This window comes from Phoenix dactylifera, chromosome 9 (genome assembly GCF_009389715.1).
Source record: "Phoenix dactylifera cultivar Barhee BC4 chromosome 9, palm_55x_up_171113_PBpolish2nd_filt_p, whole genome shotgun sequence".
NCBI lineage: Eukaryota > Viridiplantae > Streptophyta > Magnoliopsida > Arecales > Arecaceae > Phoenix > Phoenix dactylifera.
In genome coordinates, this window is record NC_052400.1 from 2,562,176 (window position 1) to 2,577,491 (window position 15,316).

The window sequence follows — 15,316 nt, forward strand, 5'->3', positions numbered from 1 at the left end:
AAAAAATAAAAAAATAAAAATAAAATAAAATAAAATAAAAAAGAGTGCTAGAAATTTATGCACGCATTTTAACTCCAATCAGCCATGGAGAACCATATTGATCACTAATTGAACAGCAGAAAGGTTTCCATTTAACAAAGTAAGCCATTTAATTCTCCAACCTAATCATATTCCAAAGAAACTAAAATATATAAGAGAAGAAGAAAAGAGCATAAAGCAAAAGCTCCAGTACTGCAACTAATGATGCAAATTAACGAGAGAAGCAGCTCGCATCGAAGTACAACTTATGTATCAGCAGAGAGGCTGGGATCCATTTTTCAGTAAGGAGGCCAGTAGACCTGATCGAACACGACGGAGGGGTCCATTTGCTGGTTGTAGCTTCCCCCGGTCCCGGTAGAACTCACCACCACGTCCGCACCGAAGCCACCGTCCGTTGCCATGACGCAGTTGCTGTTATTGGCGAGCAGCGACGAGAGCGGATGGGATAGAGCTGGGACCTGTGGCGCGCCAATGTTGAGGTTGAGGCCCGAGAGCGTGAAGGGGGCGCAGTTCGGGGGCTGGGGTTGGATGGGGAGGAGGTTGTGTCCCGGGCCCTGGGGATTGCCCCTTGCGAACCTGGACAGCTCGGCGAGGTCGGCGCCGGCCATGAGGTAGCTCCGGCCATGCGCCCCGTAGTCGGGCTGGACCGCCATCACGTCCAGGTGCTGGTGGTGATAAGGGTTGACTCGGGGTTGGCTCGACGGATACTTCTTCCCGCCGGAGCTCTTCACGAACACGCGGCACACCACCCACTCGTCCTGCTGCTCTCAACATTCCAAATATCAAATATTATACATGCATTTGGAATTCAGAATATGATAACATGAAGCATGAGTTTTTTTTTCCTTCTTCTTCTTCTTCTTTTAAAAAAACAAAACTCCGACGTACACTGTTGATGAAGAGTATCATTTATTTGGAATTCAGAATATGATAACATGAAGCATGAGTTTTTTCTTCGTCTTCTTCTTCTTCTGAAAAAACAAAACTCTGACGTACACTGTTGATGAAGGGTATCATTTATTTTGTTACAACTTCTCTGTATGTTATTCAGAAACTAAATATTATCGGCCATCATTAGTTTGTTAAAACAAGAAGTAATACCTAATGGTAAGATAACAATGTTAATTCGATGGATTATGTAATATATAGATAGAATTATTTAATAACATAATTATTGCAAAGAGGAGTGGCATATATTTAAGTACGGCAAACTCTATGTTGGCCCTTGTAAGCAATATTGCATTAGATACCTCTAAAAGTTGTGCAATATTAAAAATAAAGTAATATTATTTGGCTCCTGTATACGTTATAATATTGAGTTTTATGATAGCAAATCACGGACGATCACAGCAAAATAACAATTCTATCAGACAACCACCAATCGTGGAATGTAATAAAATAGCAACATGTTTATAAAATATTAGTTAGTATATTCAAAACTATTTTTCCTCTTGGAAGAGATATGATCGAACAAATTATTACTAATGGTTGTTATACGGTGCATGCTGCTATATATGGTTGTTCTATATCATCATAACAATAGAAGTATTTATAATGACCATCACCTGATTTGGCCATTAATTATAGCTATTGCAACATTCGCAAGGTGTCGTTATAGCATGTAATGGCTGTAATTCGAATTCATGCAAAAGTATAATTAGTAAATTTGAATTAATAAGCAGCAGCACAGCTGACTTCAATAATCCCATGTGTTTCCATGGGGTTTGTTTTCCCACTATTTTCCTTAATTTTATGAGTTTCAGATCTCTTCAGTAAAAGTGGAGTTACATACCTTGTTGGCTTTGACGGCAGATTTGGATTGCAGGCGGTACTCATGCATAACCCAGTTGGTCTTCTCCCCTCTAGGAGCTCTCCCTTTGTAGAAGACCAGCGTCTTCTTCATCCCTACGAGCTCCGAGGTCTGGCTGTTAAAGATCTCCTTGTCTTTTCCAGTTGTCTTCCAGTAGCCGGCATTCGTAGCTCGGTTGGTCCGGACTCCGGTCGGGTACTTGCGGTCTCGGAGGCTGAAGAAATACCATTCCTTTTCTCCCATCTTCGCCTTAGCTAATAACAAAAGTTGGTCGAGTATTTTATTATGGGATGTCCAATGGTGAGCCCAAATTGGCGTAGGCTATTTTCTGGTAAGAAGATACTTAGGGGAGAGGAAGATAACATGAAAGAAGAAAGGAAAACGATCTGGAAAAACTTGCGAGGTTGGAGAGACATGGCATACGTGTGTTCTTAAAATTAACATAGCTTGTGATATTATTTACCGGTCCACCAACTTTATAGAAGATCAGAAACCAATCTTTGGTAAAACGTAGAACAAAAGAAAACATCCAGAAATCTCTCTGTCATACCTTAGATCAGAACAAGACACCAAGATCTCTCTCTCTCTCTCTCTCTCTCTCTGTGTGTGTGTGTGTGTGTGCAGAAACGGGGCAAGAAAAAAAAAAACCCTAAGCTGGCCTAAGATGATGTTTTATGACTTATCATTCGGGCCCTATATATGTTCATTTAGACTGGAATGTAAAATAACTCATCTTTTGCATCACATCAAATTAGTATGAAATTTTTCAATATACAAAAGGACAGCACCAAGGCAAAATGTTTAGAAATGAGGTGAAAATAGTCGTATATATATACACGATGCAGCGGCAAATTAACGTTTAATTCATATAAATCCAAGTAGACATTCTATTATTTATTGGTATACAGAATCAAACTAAATATATAATTACAAGGCCAGCAGATTTTTATTAGGGAGATGAAATGTTTTACTATCTGGCCAAGCCTTATTTTAGCTGGCCCTATTATTTCTTCTAAAGATCTAGCGATATTGAAAATTCAACATGACATATATATAATTTTATGAAACAAATCATGCTTCCAAAATATTTTCCAAGCATGCTCAGCAGTAGTTCACATGGATCCAGCATCATGCATGCCATACCCAGTGGGTAAATCTATGCACTGCTCTCAGGGAAAAGAAAAATAAAATCATGACATCGGTGCAGCAACCAAAATAGTCGTTCCTAAAGTGCAGTATTGCTCATATGTATATCACGAAAAAAAAGAGGGGAAGGAGTCCTTGGTGGAAGCTAAAGGACTATGAAACCATGCATTGAGAATTCTACCTGGGAGATCCCATGGCTCACACTTGTTGAGGTCGACCTCAGCGATTGCTCTTGCACTGAAATTGGCCTCAGATATCTTGTTCCTCAAATAGTAAGTGATGAGCTCTTCATCTGTTGGGTGAAACCTAAATCCGGGAGGCAACTGCTCCTGATCCTTAGCCCCTCCTTCCATATCTGTTCCTCTCCTTGGTCAGAAAACCTAAACCCATGTACAAAATTATCAAGACACTCAACGTACCAAAATCGTATGCTACTCAAAACTTTGAATATCATATGAACAAGCTCAAACAACGAATTAAAAAGCCTTGGCACTTGAACTGGTTGAGGGCAGGGTCGTTGACCTACTTGAGGACTACCTTTGAGTGCAGATGGAGAATTAGGATTTGCAAGAGAAACCAACATCAAAACCAAAGCCTAATGTCACAAACTAGTGTTGTAATTGACCTGTCTGCGCAGCGAAGGGAAGGAAGAAAAGAAGGGAAAGGTGTAAATTCTGGTGCCTGGTGAGGGGGTTCAAAGAAAAAAACATGGAAGCTCCTTTGGCCCTTTGTCTCTTGGATTATCATTCAGCGAAGCTACAAGCCTATCTTCTCACCATGCCAAGAAGTTTAAGATTTAAGCTTTCGGTATGGAGTGTGTTGAAGAAGCTCTTACCAACCAAGGGTCTTCACTCACAAGATGATGAATGGATTAATATCCTCCAATTAATGTCATTAAAACTGTGTAAGGGTCTGGTTGCCACTGCAATTTTACTATTTTACCCACACACGATGAGTATAGTACTGAACTTGTTATCACACCAGCTTATTTCATTTACATCACTAATGCAAAAGAATGATTATTATAAGTTTTATTTCATGGATGCTTTCATAATATCTTTTGCAATCCGCAGACACCGAGCTTTATGTCCATTCTAATGCTCTGCATACTAAAATATTTCTAGAATTCTATGTGATAGGACAAAGCTTAGATATCTCCTGAAATTTCCACCCAATTTTGATTATAATAGGCCACAAGATAAGTTATTCTTATCTAGTAAATCAAATATTTAAAATGATTGCCGTGGTTTTTTGAAATACATCGGCATACTCAATGTATAACTGAAAAGTTAGTGATTATTTGGCTAGGACTGTGCAAAAAGCTATTCTTAGTTAATTTTCCTCAAAATAGTAAACTAGTTGCAATATTTCAAAATTGTAGTAAATCTTGAGCAATTGATGAAACTGATCATTACCCTTCTATACTTGTAATTTTCTTTTTAAATTATTATTTATAAATTGGCCAACTTTATTTTTCTAGATCTTTTCTGATCATGCTATCTCTACGATCTTTGATTATATAAGTTCCCAATATTTACCAAAATATTCAATTTTGACAAACTCCTTGCTAAATCAGTATCAATATTCTACCTCGCAATAGTTTTGTTTTAGTATTTTTTTTCCTAAGGATAATTTTAATAGCTAATTTATAATATTATAAGCATCTCGAAGATATGATACTAGAAACTCTAAAAGCACGTTATCGTAAGCTTATGTAAGCTTATATAATCTTATCCAGCACCAACTTTTTCTTTGGGAAAAAAAGTAAGAAAAGTAGACTCATTGCTTATTCATGTTATGACTCTCTTACATGACCATGTCAATTTTAAAAAAACGCAATATGTTTTGATATTAGAAAATGGGGTTTCTTCAGTACTTTAAATAATTGTTAGGGATAAAATTGGCATAAAAATGTATCTCTAAATAAGACAAGCGAAGACGAAATACCATGCTGACCGCGTCCTGTAACACATCGCACGCTCCTTAGATTCCGAGTGTCTGACCAAACGCCCGTGCGGTCAGCAACACGCCACGTGCAGGCGGGTCCCACTCTCGTAGCTGGTCCTGGCCACTCGATCCCTCCACGTCACCCTTGGCCCCACATGTCGGCCCAACCAACCCCTTTGACCCGGGGATCAGTCGGTCAGGCGAGCCGGGTCCGGGTCCCCTCACGAGCAGACCACTGGCCATTAAATATTCAAAAAAAAACATATATTAAAGAGAAACAATTTGATCTCTATTGGATTCTCTTCGTGCTCAACACTAGGGTTTTGTGGGGTACGCTTAGGTGTTCCCTTTATTGCTTCATTCCTTTCAAAGGTTCTTCTGTGATGAAGTCCTTTTGTGTTTGTATGTAAAACTCCAGTTAATGGGATTACTTGGAATTGACTATTAGTTTTCTTGCGGTATTGGAAGACATTGATAGTTGGATGCTTTTGTGTTTTAGCTCACAAAGTTACAAGAGATCTCTTAAGAAATAGCAAGTAGAGTTCTCATTATTCACAGATATCATTCTTCCATAATTTTTTTCCCTTTCGGGAGTGGGTAGGAAACATGGTCTCTCTCTGTCTCTCGTCTATAGAATGCAACAAGATCTATAATTTATCTGCTGGGGAAGGGTGACTAGGGTTTCTGTTGTTTTGGATCTGATATGATTAAAATAATACTTTGTGGTTTAACCTAGTTTCACTCCGGTCTTAGCTGTAGAAGAGCATGTTTTGGAGTTTTATGTTAAGCAGTGGTGTATGAGCAGTGTCTCTTATTCTGTTTCTATATATGTTGATAAGATGAACGAATGATGAATCCGGCTCTTAATACATGGATAGTTATATGGTATGGTTCCTGATGTATATATCTATCTATCTATGTATGTATAGGCGCACACACTCTTTTTAGTCTGCTCATCAATTATCTTTGCATGTTTTTTTTCAAGAATCTCTCTCTCTCTCTCTGTGCACGCGCGCGCATTTGCATGCATGCACGTATCTACTATCTACTAGATGCTATATATCATGGTTGGGAGATTATTCTTCTGTGGTTGGTCTTATTAATCCATCTCCTATTCTTCTGATCTAATTAAGATCAAGTCGTGGGGAGTATCAAACAATTAATGATTGTTGAAGTACTATTTTCTTTTGCTTATTAATTTGAAGTTTCCATATCTGTGGTTTTGTTCTACGGTCTGCCAAATTATTGTACCTGAACATGGAATTACAGGAAATATTTAGATATAAGTAAGAATGTTTTGCCTTGAAGTTTGATCTTGCATGTCATTAGTAGAAATGTAAAACCAATCACTCATTCACTCGAGCTTCTTATATACTAGACAAGTACAGAAGCTAACAGAATGTTCAGTGCCAGTTTTGCTCTCTAATGCTTCTTTGGTATGGCTATGCGAAGACTCACAGAGGTTACCTTCGAATAGTGATGAACAAGCTTTTCTAGTATCTGCTGGCTTTACTTATCAGACACTTAATAACCTGGAAAGGCATGTAAATTTTGAACTCACCCTCATGTTCTCCACCCACCATCTGGCCTCTTTCTATTAATCACATCGTAGAGAAATATGTGGGCAGTGTCTCTATCAACCCCTCAACAATATATAACTGTGTGTTTAGCAATTGCATACCTAAAAGATATTAAGATGATATATTTAAGTTTGGCTAACATAATTGACAGATGTGTTTCTAAAGCTGTTTCAAAATAATGGCAAACCTCGAATTTTTTTACGTTGTTAGGTTGTTTGCATCTGTCAATGCATCTAATCATCATAAATGTTTGGAATAAACATCAACATTCATATCTTCAATGATGATACATGATCATGCTAGCATGATCGCAGACATCAAGCAAGAACTACACTTCTCCCCTTAGTAGTTAGGATTATGGTTAGTACTTTCAAAGTGGTACAACCATCAGATAATAAAATATTCAATTTATGGTGCTACATAAACCGTATTTATAGGGAAATCAACCATAATAAAAAAGGTCACATTTCATGCTTGCTTCTGAATGATTCAAAATTCTTTTTCATGATATTTTTACCTCTTTTTCGTGCAGTGAATCTACGCAAAATTCTGCAATAACTTTTCTCAGTTTCCTAATTGCATAATTAGATTGAACATGGAATTCATCCTCTATTTTACTTCCAATAAAAGATGTATATGCCCTCAGCAGGCAGCAAAAAAAATGCAAGAAATGTTGGTAAGAAAACTTTCAGACATAAAATGGTATCATGAAGTAGAGACTTTTTCCAGGTATGTCATGTAAATTTATATGCAATCATGCTTACATCCTGCTTCTGTAATTCAGTTGAATGTCCTATATGGTGTCCTTGTAGATTCATGGAGTATGGCAAAGAGGATTCTCTAGAAGCAAACGATGGATGAAGAAATCTTAGATTTTACTTTGTCATTTGCTTGTCAAACACTTCAACATAAAAAATTTTATGCGGCATCAGCTCATCAATGTTACGTTCTTGAATGCATATGCGACTTTCACCTAGGTACACTAAATCTATCAAGGCAGGAATTTTTTTCGGTATCGTTACAAAGTCGTTTAAAGCTTTTAAAAGGTGGAGTATATTTATATATTTTTTCATTGAGGGTTGTAAGTTATTGGCGGTAAAGAAAGAAATTATAACTAATCAGGTATTATTGAACTGATAACTAGGGTCCCATAAAAATGAGTTACATCATAAAAATGGGTCATCAGAAGTAAAAATAAATTAAAGAGTTGTGAGTGCCTGATTGATGGTGTTCACTTATAGTTTAGAATTTTTTTGTGCTTCTGATTGTTTGCAAACTTCAACTAATGTGTTCACATTGATGTAGCAGTTCTGATATTTCTTCCTTAGGAGCCATTTTCATGTAACCATTCTTCTTTTTTAAAACAAGATGTTCAAACACGCATACATAAATAACATGATATTAACGTCACAAGAGAGTGAATATTGTAACATTTTATTGGCATAATTCTATTGTCATGGTTTTGTATTTCTATGTGGTCTTTCTTGTAGTGGGAAACTTCTTATCTAAGCTCTGTAGTTACAATCTTCATGACAAGAGCTATATATTCAGGAATGTAAGTGTTTTTTGCCGATTGGAACGAAGTCATGCAATTAACTTCATGGATAGAATCAAAATTCTAAACCATGTGATCATGAGCCGACACCAACTAGCTAGTTAGGGATTAAGATATAGTTGAGTTGAATTGAGTTGATGATAGCTATACTAGTGAAGAAAGTCTTCATAAAATTTTATATTACAGTCTCATCCATTCAGCAATACAATTGTATATTACAGTCTCCTCCATTCAGCAGTCTCTGATGATAAACTATGCTCTTGCTCTCTCAAAAACCTAAATAACAGATAAAAGCTCTATAATTGTTAAATTCCATTCTAAGAATTCTTATCAAATATCAATATATTCAAAGATAAAAAAGCTTGATCGAGACTAGTGATAGACATGACTTATAAATTTTATGGATATATGTCAACAGAAATAGCCTCTTATAGTTGAATTATCTTTAAAATAACTCTATAACATCTTGCAAGGAACATAGTAGTCAGTGTATATAGAAAATTAACTTAAATGATCACGTCAAGATTCACGAGATGGAAAGCATTTTTTTCAATAATATCTGCAAAGAAATGGAAGACTAGAACATATGGTTCTCTTGAATTACTTGTCAAGCACTTCAAAATAAGAAATTTCGTGTGAGGTTTGATCAATATCATGACATTATCAGATAGAACATCTGGGTGGATTAAATAATTCATTGCGAATCAGTGGATTAGTTTCGTTATTTTTTTTACCGACTACCACATATACAAACAAGATTATAGTTGTTGGGATTGAGATATAACCAAGATTGACCTGAGAAAATTTTTCATGAGTTACTGAACCATTTTCAGAGTGCATCAATAAATTATAAGAGTGGTTATATGACATGCTGATAGCTTTTTCAAAGCTATTCAAAATCATGACCGCAAACAATGACCGACTTCGAAGTGTTCATTCACATCAAAGTTGTTTGTTGGAAAGATATACACGCTACCATTTGTCGCAGACATCTCAACACCATTGCTGCAATTTGTCTACTAATCTTTCTTTATATCAAGATTGAAACATTCAGCAGACGCATGCAGCATTATTAAACTGAAAAGGCACGAAATATCCATCCACTTAATTAAATGCTGAGCTATAGCATGACCTCAAATCTTCAAGTGCAATGTTAGCATGACCTCAAATCTTCAAATGCAATGTGATTCGGATATTCAACAAGAATAAATTATTTTTCCTTTTTGAAATACTTCTTGTAAGGAGTTGAATTATTGATGAAGACAGAGGTTTATACATTTGTATCTGAATCTTCTTTTTGAAGCTCTCCCTCCCTCCCTCTCTCTCTCTCTCTCTCTCTCTCTCTCTCTCTCATACACACACACACACACACGCTTGCTAATGTATTCAATCAGAAATTTTGATAATTCTGGTAGCTTAAGAATGATATCTTCTACTCAAGATGTGCTCCAAACTTCTGAGTATAAATTTTGATAACTTTCTTGAAATTGTTTATCTTGAGCCATAATACGACAGTAAGCATGACTAGTTTTTCTAACTATTTGATCGATCATGGTCCTCCAGATAATCATGTACACGGTTGGTATAGTGTCACCTAAAACAATTTGCAAGGAAGAAGTTTCATACACCACCCAATAGTCCTCTTGCCATGACAAAACTACTTGTAAGGAGAGTGAGTGACAGGTAGTTCACAGAGAGAGGGGCATAACGTGGAGAATGTTCTAAGCTCATTTTCCCACTTCACTATTTTTTAGGTCAAAATGGCTGGCCAAAACGTCAGTAAAGTGATCAGTAAGACTAGGTGGGAACGTTGCTTTCAGGCATCCCTGTCAGTAGATTTACTTATCAAACACTACAATAATTTTATATTGATCTCATATCTGGATAACGTCCATCACACTGAGTGGTTGCTTACCCCTCGTAGTTTAATTATTCATGAGACATCAAGTAGCCACACGAAAGATTAAAGCTGTTTGTTAAAGTTATAAGCATTGTTCTGAATTCAGATGCATGTACGTACATCCATTAGATCTTCATTGCTGAGGAACGTATTAAATGAACCTTTTAAGCTGCTAGTTTCAAGTATTTTTAGTCCTTCAGCAAAATCTAATTCTTCTGGGCGTCGCATTTATTTGAGCCATGTAGAATTCAGAATATAACCTTTATTTTTTGATAGGATCACTTTGTTTTGGTTTTAGTATTAATGTGTAATTCACCATGCATTCAGCCTTCTCAAATATAATATCAGCTTTGTTCTCTCTCTCTCTCTCTCTCTCTCTCTCTCTCTCTCTCTCTCCCTCTCTCTCTCTCTCTCGTTGTGAAACTGGAAGATCTATCAGCTTTCCCTTAAAAGAAACAAATGGACTTCTGGCAATATATGGAATTAGACAGTCCTAGAAATTCTTTCCTCAATTCGTCAATCCATCTTTTTCTTGAGTAAGAATTAATGGATCAGGAAGTGAGACACTTCATCCTAGGTTTATTGATTGAAATCTATTCATCAATACATCAACATAGCGTTGGATTCATGTGAGTTCAATGGATTGTAAGAGCGGACTTTGGAAGAAAATATTATTAAGAAACAACTTGCTTCTCGTTGCTTTGTATATTTCCGTTCATACCAGTCTCTCTCTCTCTCTCTCTCTCTCTCTCGGGGTATGCCTCAGACTTTAAATCTCATTAAATGGTAAGCACTAAGATAAGATGCTTGTGAACTACTGCTTTGATTCTGACATGGAAACAAATCAGTAGCATACATGCGAGAGGCCGAAGCCCACGAAAAAAGCCTAGCTAATTACTATAGTAGGCTCGGACTTTTATTTGGGCTGGATTAGACAAAACTTCCGAGGACTCTTCAGGTTTAATTAGGCCTCGTGCAACCAGTGTTTTGGGGATGATGGTGGAGCTGATCTGTGGAATTTAACATTATAATTCATAGAGATGACAGAAAGAGGTTCTAGAATTGCAAGAGAAGAAGATAAGAAATGCATGCTATCTGTGCTAAAGTCTTATTTATCTAATTTACAAGTTTTGAAAATGAAATAATGTTTGGTGATCGAACCCATTCTTATTGAACGCATAGCAAAAACCCATGTCCACATATTACGGAAGATTAAGTTATTTATAATCCCTTGTTTATATCATAAATTTCTTCTAGATCCATCACCTTAAATAGCAGTATTTTTCTTGAAAAATTATAACTAAATAGCAGCACTGTTGGGTGTTTGAATGGATTTGTTTTGGAAATGTGCCTGGGAGGAGATAAAGATGATCATTAAGTTATTATATAGATAGATAGATAGATTATAGTCTCACGGTAGACTCGTCTACTGAAAAATACAAAATGGTGGATCTAAAAACAAGTTAAGATAAGTGTAGGGAGGGATTTATTAGTTATTTTGCATTTTTATGCATATAGAGATGGTGTGCTTGCATTAAATCAAGGAACATAAAGTAACTTTGATTCATATAGGAATGCTTATTTAATTTTAATTTTGTGTTTAAATCCAAGTACTTCAAGCTATTTGCTGTCTCTATCAGTAAATGGTGATGCAACTTCAAGATGGCAGATCTAAAAATAACTTATTACATGTAGGGACTTACATATACCTGGTGATGGTGTTGCTATTTAAAGGAGGCAAACTGAAAATAAAATTATGTATAGGGACTTATACATATTTTATCTATGTTATTTTCATACAATACATGTGAAAAATAAAATTAACCAAAGGTCCTTCACTAGTATCTTTTAATATTTCCAATCCCCATGGCTCCCACATTTCGCTCTTTTTTTTAGCAAAAGGAGTGGAATACCACTAAACATGTCATTCACAAAACAACAAACAAAGAAAATTGTACAAAACCGGAAGATAAGATAATTAATAATCGAATCATTTTTATTTGATATCTACTTATGAAACAATGAGATGCCAACTTGATTTGGCTCCTTGCATATTCTAGGTGTCTTTTTACTGCACTCTCCTACATCACAAGTCTGTCTAGTTGCAGCAAAACCATGACTGCTATTTATCCAAGTAGTTTCTTGCTAGCATATATAGTTGTTTTCTTGTTATTGGCTAGGGCTTCCAATCAGACCCCAATTTCGGTGCAAAGCAGTATATGTTCAGCGCAAGTTGTTCCACATCCAGGAATTCTTAGACTAATGATATGATACACTAATGGCCTCCTTTCTTATTTCTGAATTATAATGCAATCTGCTGCTTTCTCTCTCTTTTAACTCCCCTCCTCATAATAAAGGGGTAGGCAACAACTTCTCAATTGAATCTCAACTAAATCTTCTATTGAGTTGGGCTTTATTATCCTGGATTGATCTATCTACAGCTTGCTACTACTCATCCAGGTTTACTCGAGCACAGATCTCCTACGGTGTATGAGGCACCATAGAGTGCTGTGCAACCATATGAATAGCTGCCATCAAAAGATGGATGGCCATCAAATAAGGTAGTTCATGAGCGCATTCTATATCATACACAATGTGTGTTGTTTGATGGCCATCCATCTATCCAGAGATGTCAGGACCAGCAAATCCGGAACTCCAGCACATACTCCTCTGATATATGACCAAGAGATCAGCTCATAGGACACAAACTATCAATTTTCCAGCAGTGGAAACTGAAGAATAGTCAAGTGTAATGACAAGGGACATATCCAAGGGAGATCTATTCAGATCCAGGGCCAGGACCACCATATATGTTTATTATAGATGCCACCTTCCTTAGTGGGAGCCACATTGATTCTTTGCCTCTTTCTCCCACTAGTTACACACACACATTTTTCCACCATGCAACTATCATTTCTCCACTAAACAACCATACATAAAGATAGGTCTCATCACATTCAGATCAATAATTAATTCAGTCCATGTACATAAACATGCATGCATGTACATCACAACAGCACATATGATGTACATTAGTAGGTTTGATAGAGGTCCGGTGTGCCACGCTAGCTCGATTTGATTCATCGTGTATCGTCCGAAGTAATGACCAAAGATGATGTGATAACCCACCAAGCTAGATCAGAATTTGCTTGGCTTAATCTGCAAGAGCACATTACTTTCAAAGGTCCCTGTTTGGAGGATGAAAGCAGGCGTCACCCAATTGACTAGAGTTGACTCGGCCCATCACTTTAGCCAAGCTTAAAAATGGAGCAAGGACTGTGCTAGAGAGTGTGGTACGTGCTTCCTTTCTCTCCACTCAGATAAATGCAATGCTATAAGCTGCTCTGTTTCAAGCACTCTCAGCACATAACTTGGGGTCCACAGGCCATATTGATATGATTGAGCCAAGATACCTAACATGATTCAAGGATTTCCATGAGAAGATAACCCAAGCCTAATTTGTGCACCATGTTCTCTCTTCTTTTCATCCGAGCCGACCCGACCCGACCTGTTCGAGTCGCATCCGACTCAGTGTCTGGAACTCAGTGGTAGAGGGTAATTTCTCCATGCAAGAGCATTTAAAGAGAGGAAGGAACATATTAGTAAGACCAGTCCCTGGTCAAAGATGGTCTCATTTTTCTTTTTACTCAAAAGTTTTTATATGCTATCCATGGTCCCTTAGGCATAGCCTGTCACCCTGCCATGCCATTTCCCCCTAATGATATCTAAAGTAAGATTGACTAGAGAGAAATTAGTATCTTTCTCTCCTCCATTAGATAATGAATTATTGGTTCTAAGCCATCTCTGGCGATGAATCAACAATGCAAAGTGCTTTCTTGCGTATTCTTGATGAGCCAACGTTTATATATAGATGTAGGAGGACTTGTTTAATAAGTAATAAGTTATTTCGACATCTCTTCATCTACAAAGAATTCTCAACACGGTAATGTAGAGACAAAGGGCTGATCTTTAAATAGAAAAAAGAATGGATCCATCGGGTCCCAAATGAAAGATTCGAACAAGTAAGTAATTTTTTAAACATTTCTTTTATGGGACACAATTCGATGTAAAAGAAAAAAATATTCAAGAAACTTATTTTTTTCAAAACAATAGATTCAAAATAAAGTTAAATAAGATTGTCTAGATCCGATGGGATCAAATCTCATGAATTTATTTCAATATTGGATCAATATATATATTTATTTAGTATTATATGGTATGATATATGATTTTTTATGAACACAAATAAAAAAATATTATGCATGCATATACACGATTTGCATATAAATACATGGGTTGAGGGGAACAAGATTACTTGCTCAATAACAGCCGGCTAATATGTTGTTCAGTTTAAGAAGTTTACCACATTATCTAAGTGGTCTATACATGCATCCCACATCGCATTTGACAATGTTGAATTTTGAACTTTCTAGATTTAATTATCCACATAACCTAAGAATAATATATATATATATATATATATATATATATATATATATATATATATATATATATATATATATATAGGTTGGTGATCTTAATTTATGAACCGACCAGTGGAGCTAGATTTCCCTTGTTGTAAACCGGAATCATTTATTCTTGCTCTTTAAGCTACCTCACCATATGGATCGCCTTACTTATTTAATATTTTCTCTAACAACTTAGTTTAATCTTTTTATTGAAGTATAGGAACAGAATGAATTTAGTATTCATCAAGCACACCTTCTATTTGTCTTTTTCCTCCCACAAAACATATTTCTTTGTTTTCTAATAAATAAATTTGTTGAACTTTCAAAAGCCCGACCTCTAAAGGAACGATAGGAGTTCATTGAAATATAAAAAATTGATTAAATTACTACTTTTTAAATTTATTGTTTCTTGATATACAGAGAGTTTTGGTAAAGCTACTAATGCTATTTGCTTAGAAAAAAAAACTCATCATTTCCTATTGATGTTTTTTAAAAAAAGGAAAAGAAAACTTGCCACTTTTGATGGCTTAATTGGACAGAGATATTCCCATGGGCAGCATTAGATTTCGAGGATCCAACCAATAGCACAATTAAAACACTTCATCATTATCTAATAAGTTGTCAAGGTTTAATAATGACTATTATAGTGTTAGTGACTGTTATAATGATTTTAGACCCCTTAGTTATTATGGTATTATAACAACAGAGAAGAAAGATAAACAGCCGCCATCTAGTCTAGTGTTTAATGATTTGAGCAACGGCCGTTACTTGTATTTATATTTTTAATACTAATAATTAGGGTGTTATGTTTAAAGAAAAAATCAAGATGTTCAGGTCAAAATTTAAATTTTTTATTTTTTTTGGTACTGC

At 36.1% G+C, this 15,316-nt stretch overlaps 1 protein-coding gene across 6 annotated transcripts; it reads right to left on the reverse strand.

Annotated features, from left to right (window-relative positions):
* Positions 1-66: 66 nt before the first annotated feature.
* LOC103713103 (NAC domain-containing protein 100-like) lies at positions 67-3,848 on the reverse strand. 6 transcript variants are annotated; one of them, XM_039129811.1, is made up of 4 exons: positions 3,831-3,848; positions 3,177-3,375; positions 1,832-2,103; positions 67-800 (listed from the first exon to the last, which is right to left on the reverse strand). In XM_039129811.1, exons 2-4 carry the CDS (start codon positions 3,346-3,348, stop codon positions 318-320), a joined length of 927 nt encoding a protein of 308 aa, XP_038985739.1. In that variant the 5' UTR covers positions 3,349-3,375; positions 3,831-3,848; the 3' UTR covers positions 67-317. The 6 variants fall into 6 exon arrangements, with proteins under 6 accessions (XP_038985739.1, XP_017699776.1, XP_017699774.1 ...); XM_017844287.3 differs by lacking the exon at positions 3,831-3,848 and adding an exon at positions 3,621-3,762; XM_017844285.3 differs by lacking the exon at positions 3,831-3,848 and adding an exon at positions 3,533-3,762.
* Positions 3,849-15,316: the final 11,468 nt, after the last annotated feature.

What these genes read in the sequence shown, in the direction of transcription:
- LOC103713103 (XM_039129811.1), bottom strand. Translation starts at nt 3,348, where the DNA reads ATGGAAGGAGGGGCTAAGGATCAGGAGCAGTTGCCTCCCGGATTTAGG. An exon ending in TGAGCCATGGGATCTCCCAG is followed by an intron (nt 2,104 to 3,176) that starts GTAGAATTCTCA and finishes TTTTGTTATTAG; the next exon opens with CTAAGGCGAAGATGGGAGAA. An exon ending in CTGCCGTCAAAGCCAACAAG is followed by an intron (nt 801 to 1,831) that starts GTATGTAACTCC and finishes TGTTGAGAGCAG; the next exon opens with CAGGACGAGTGGGTGGTGTG.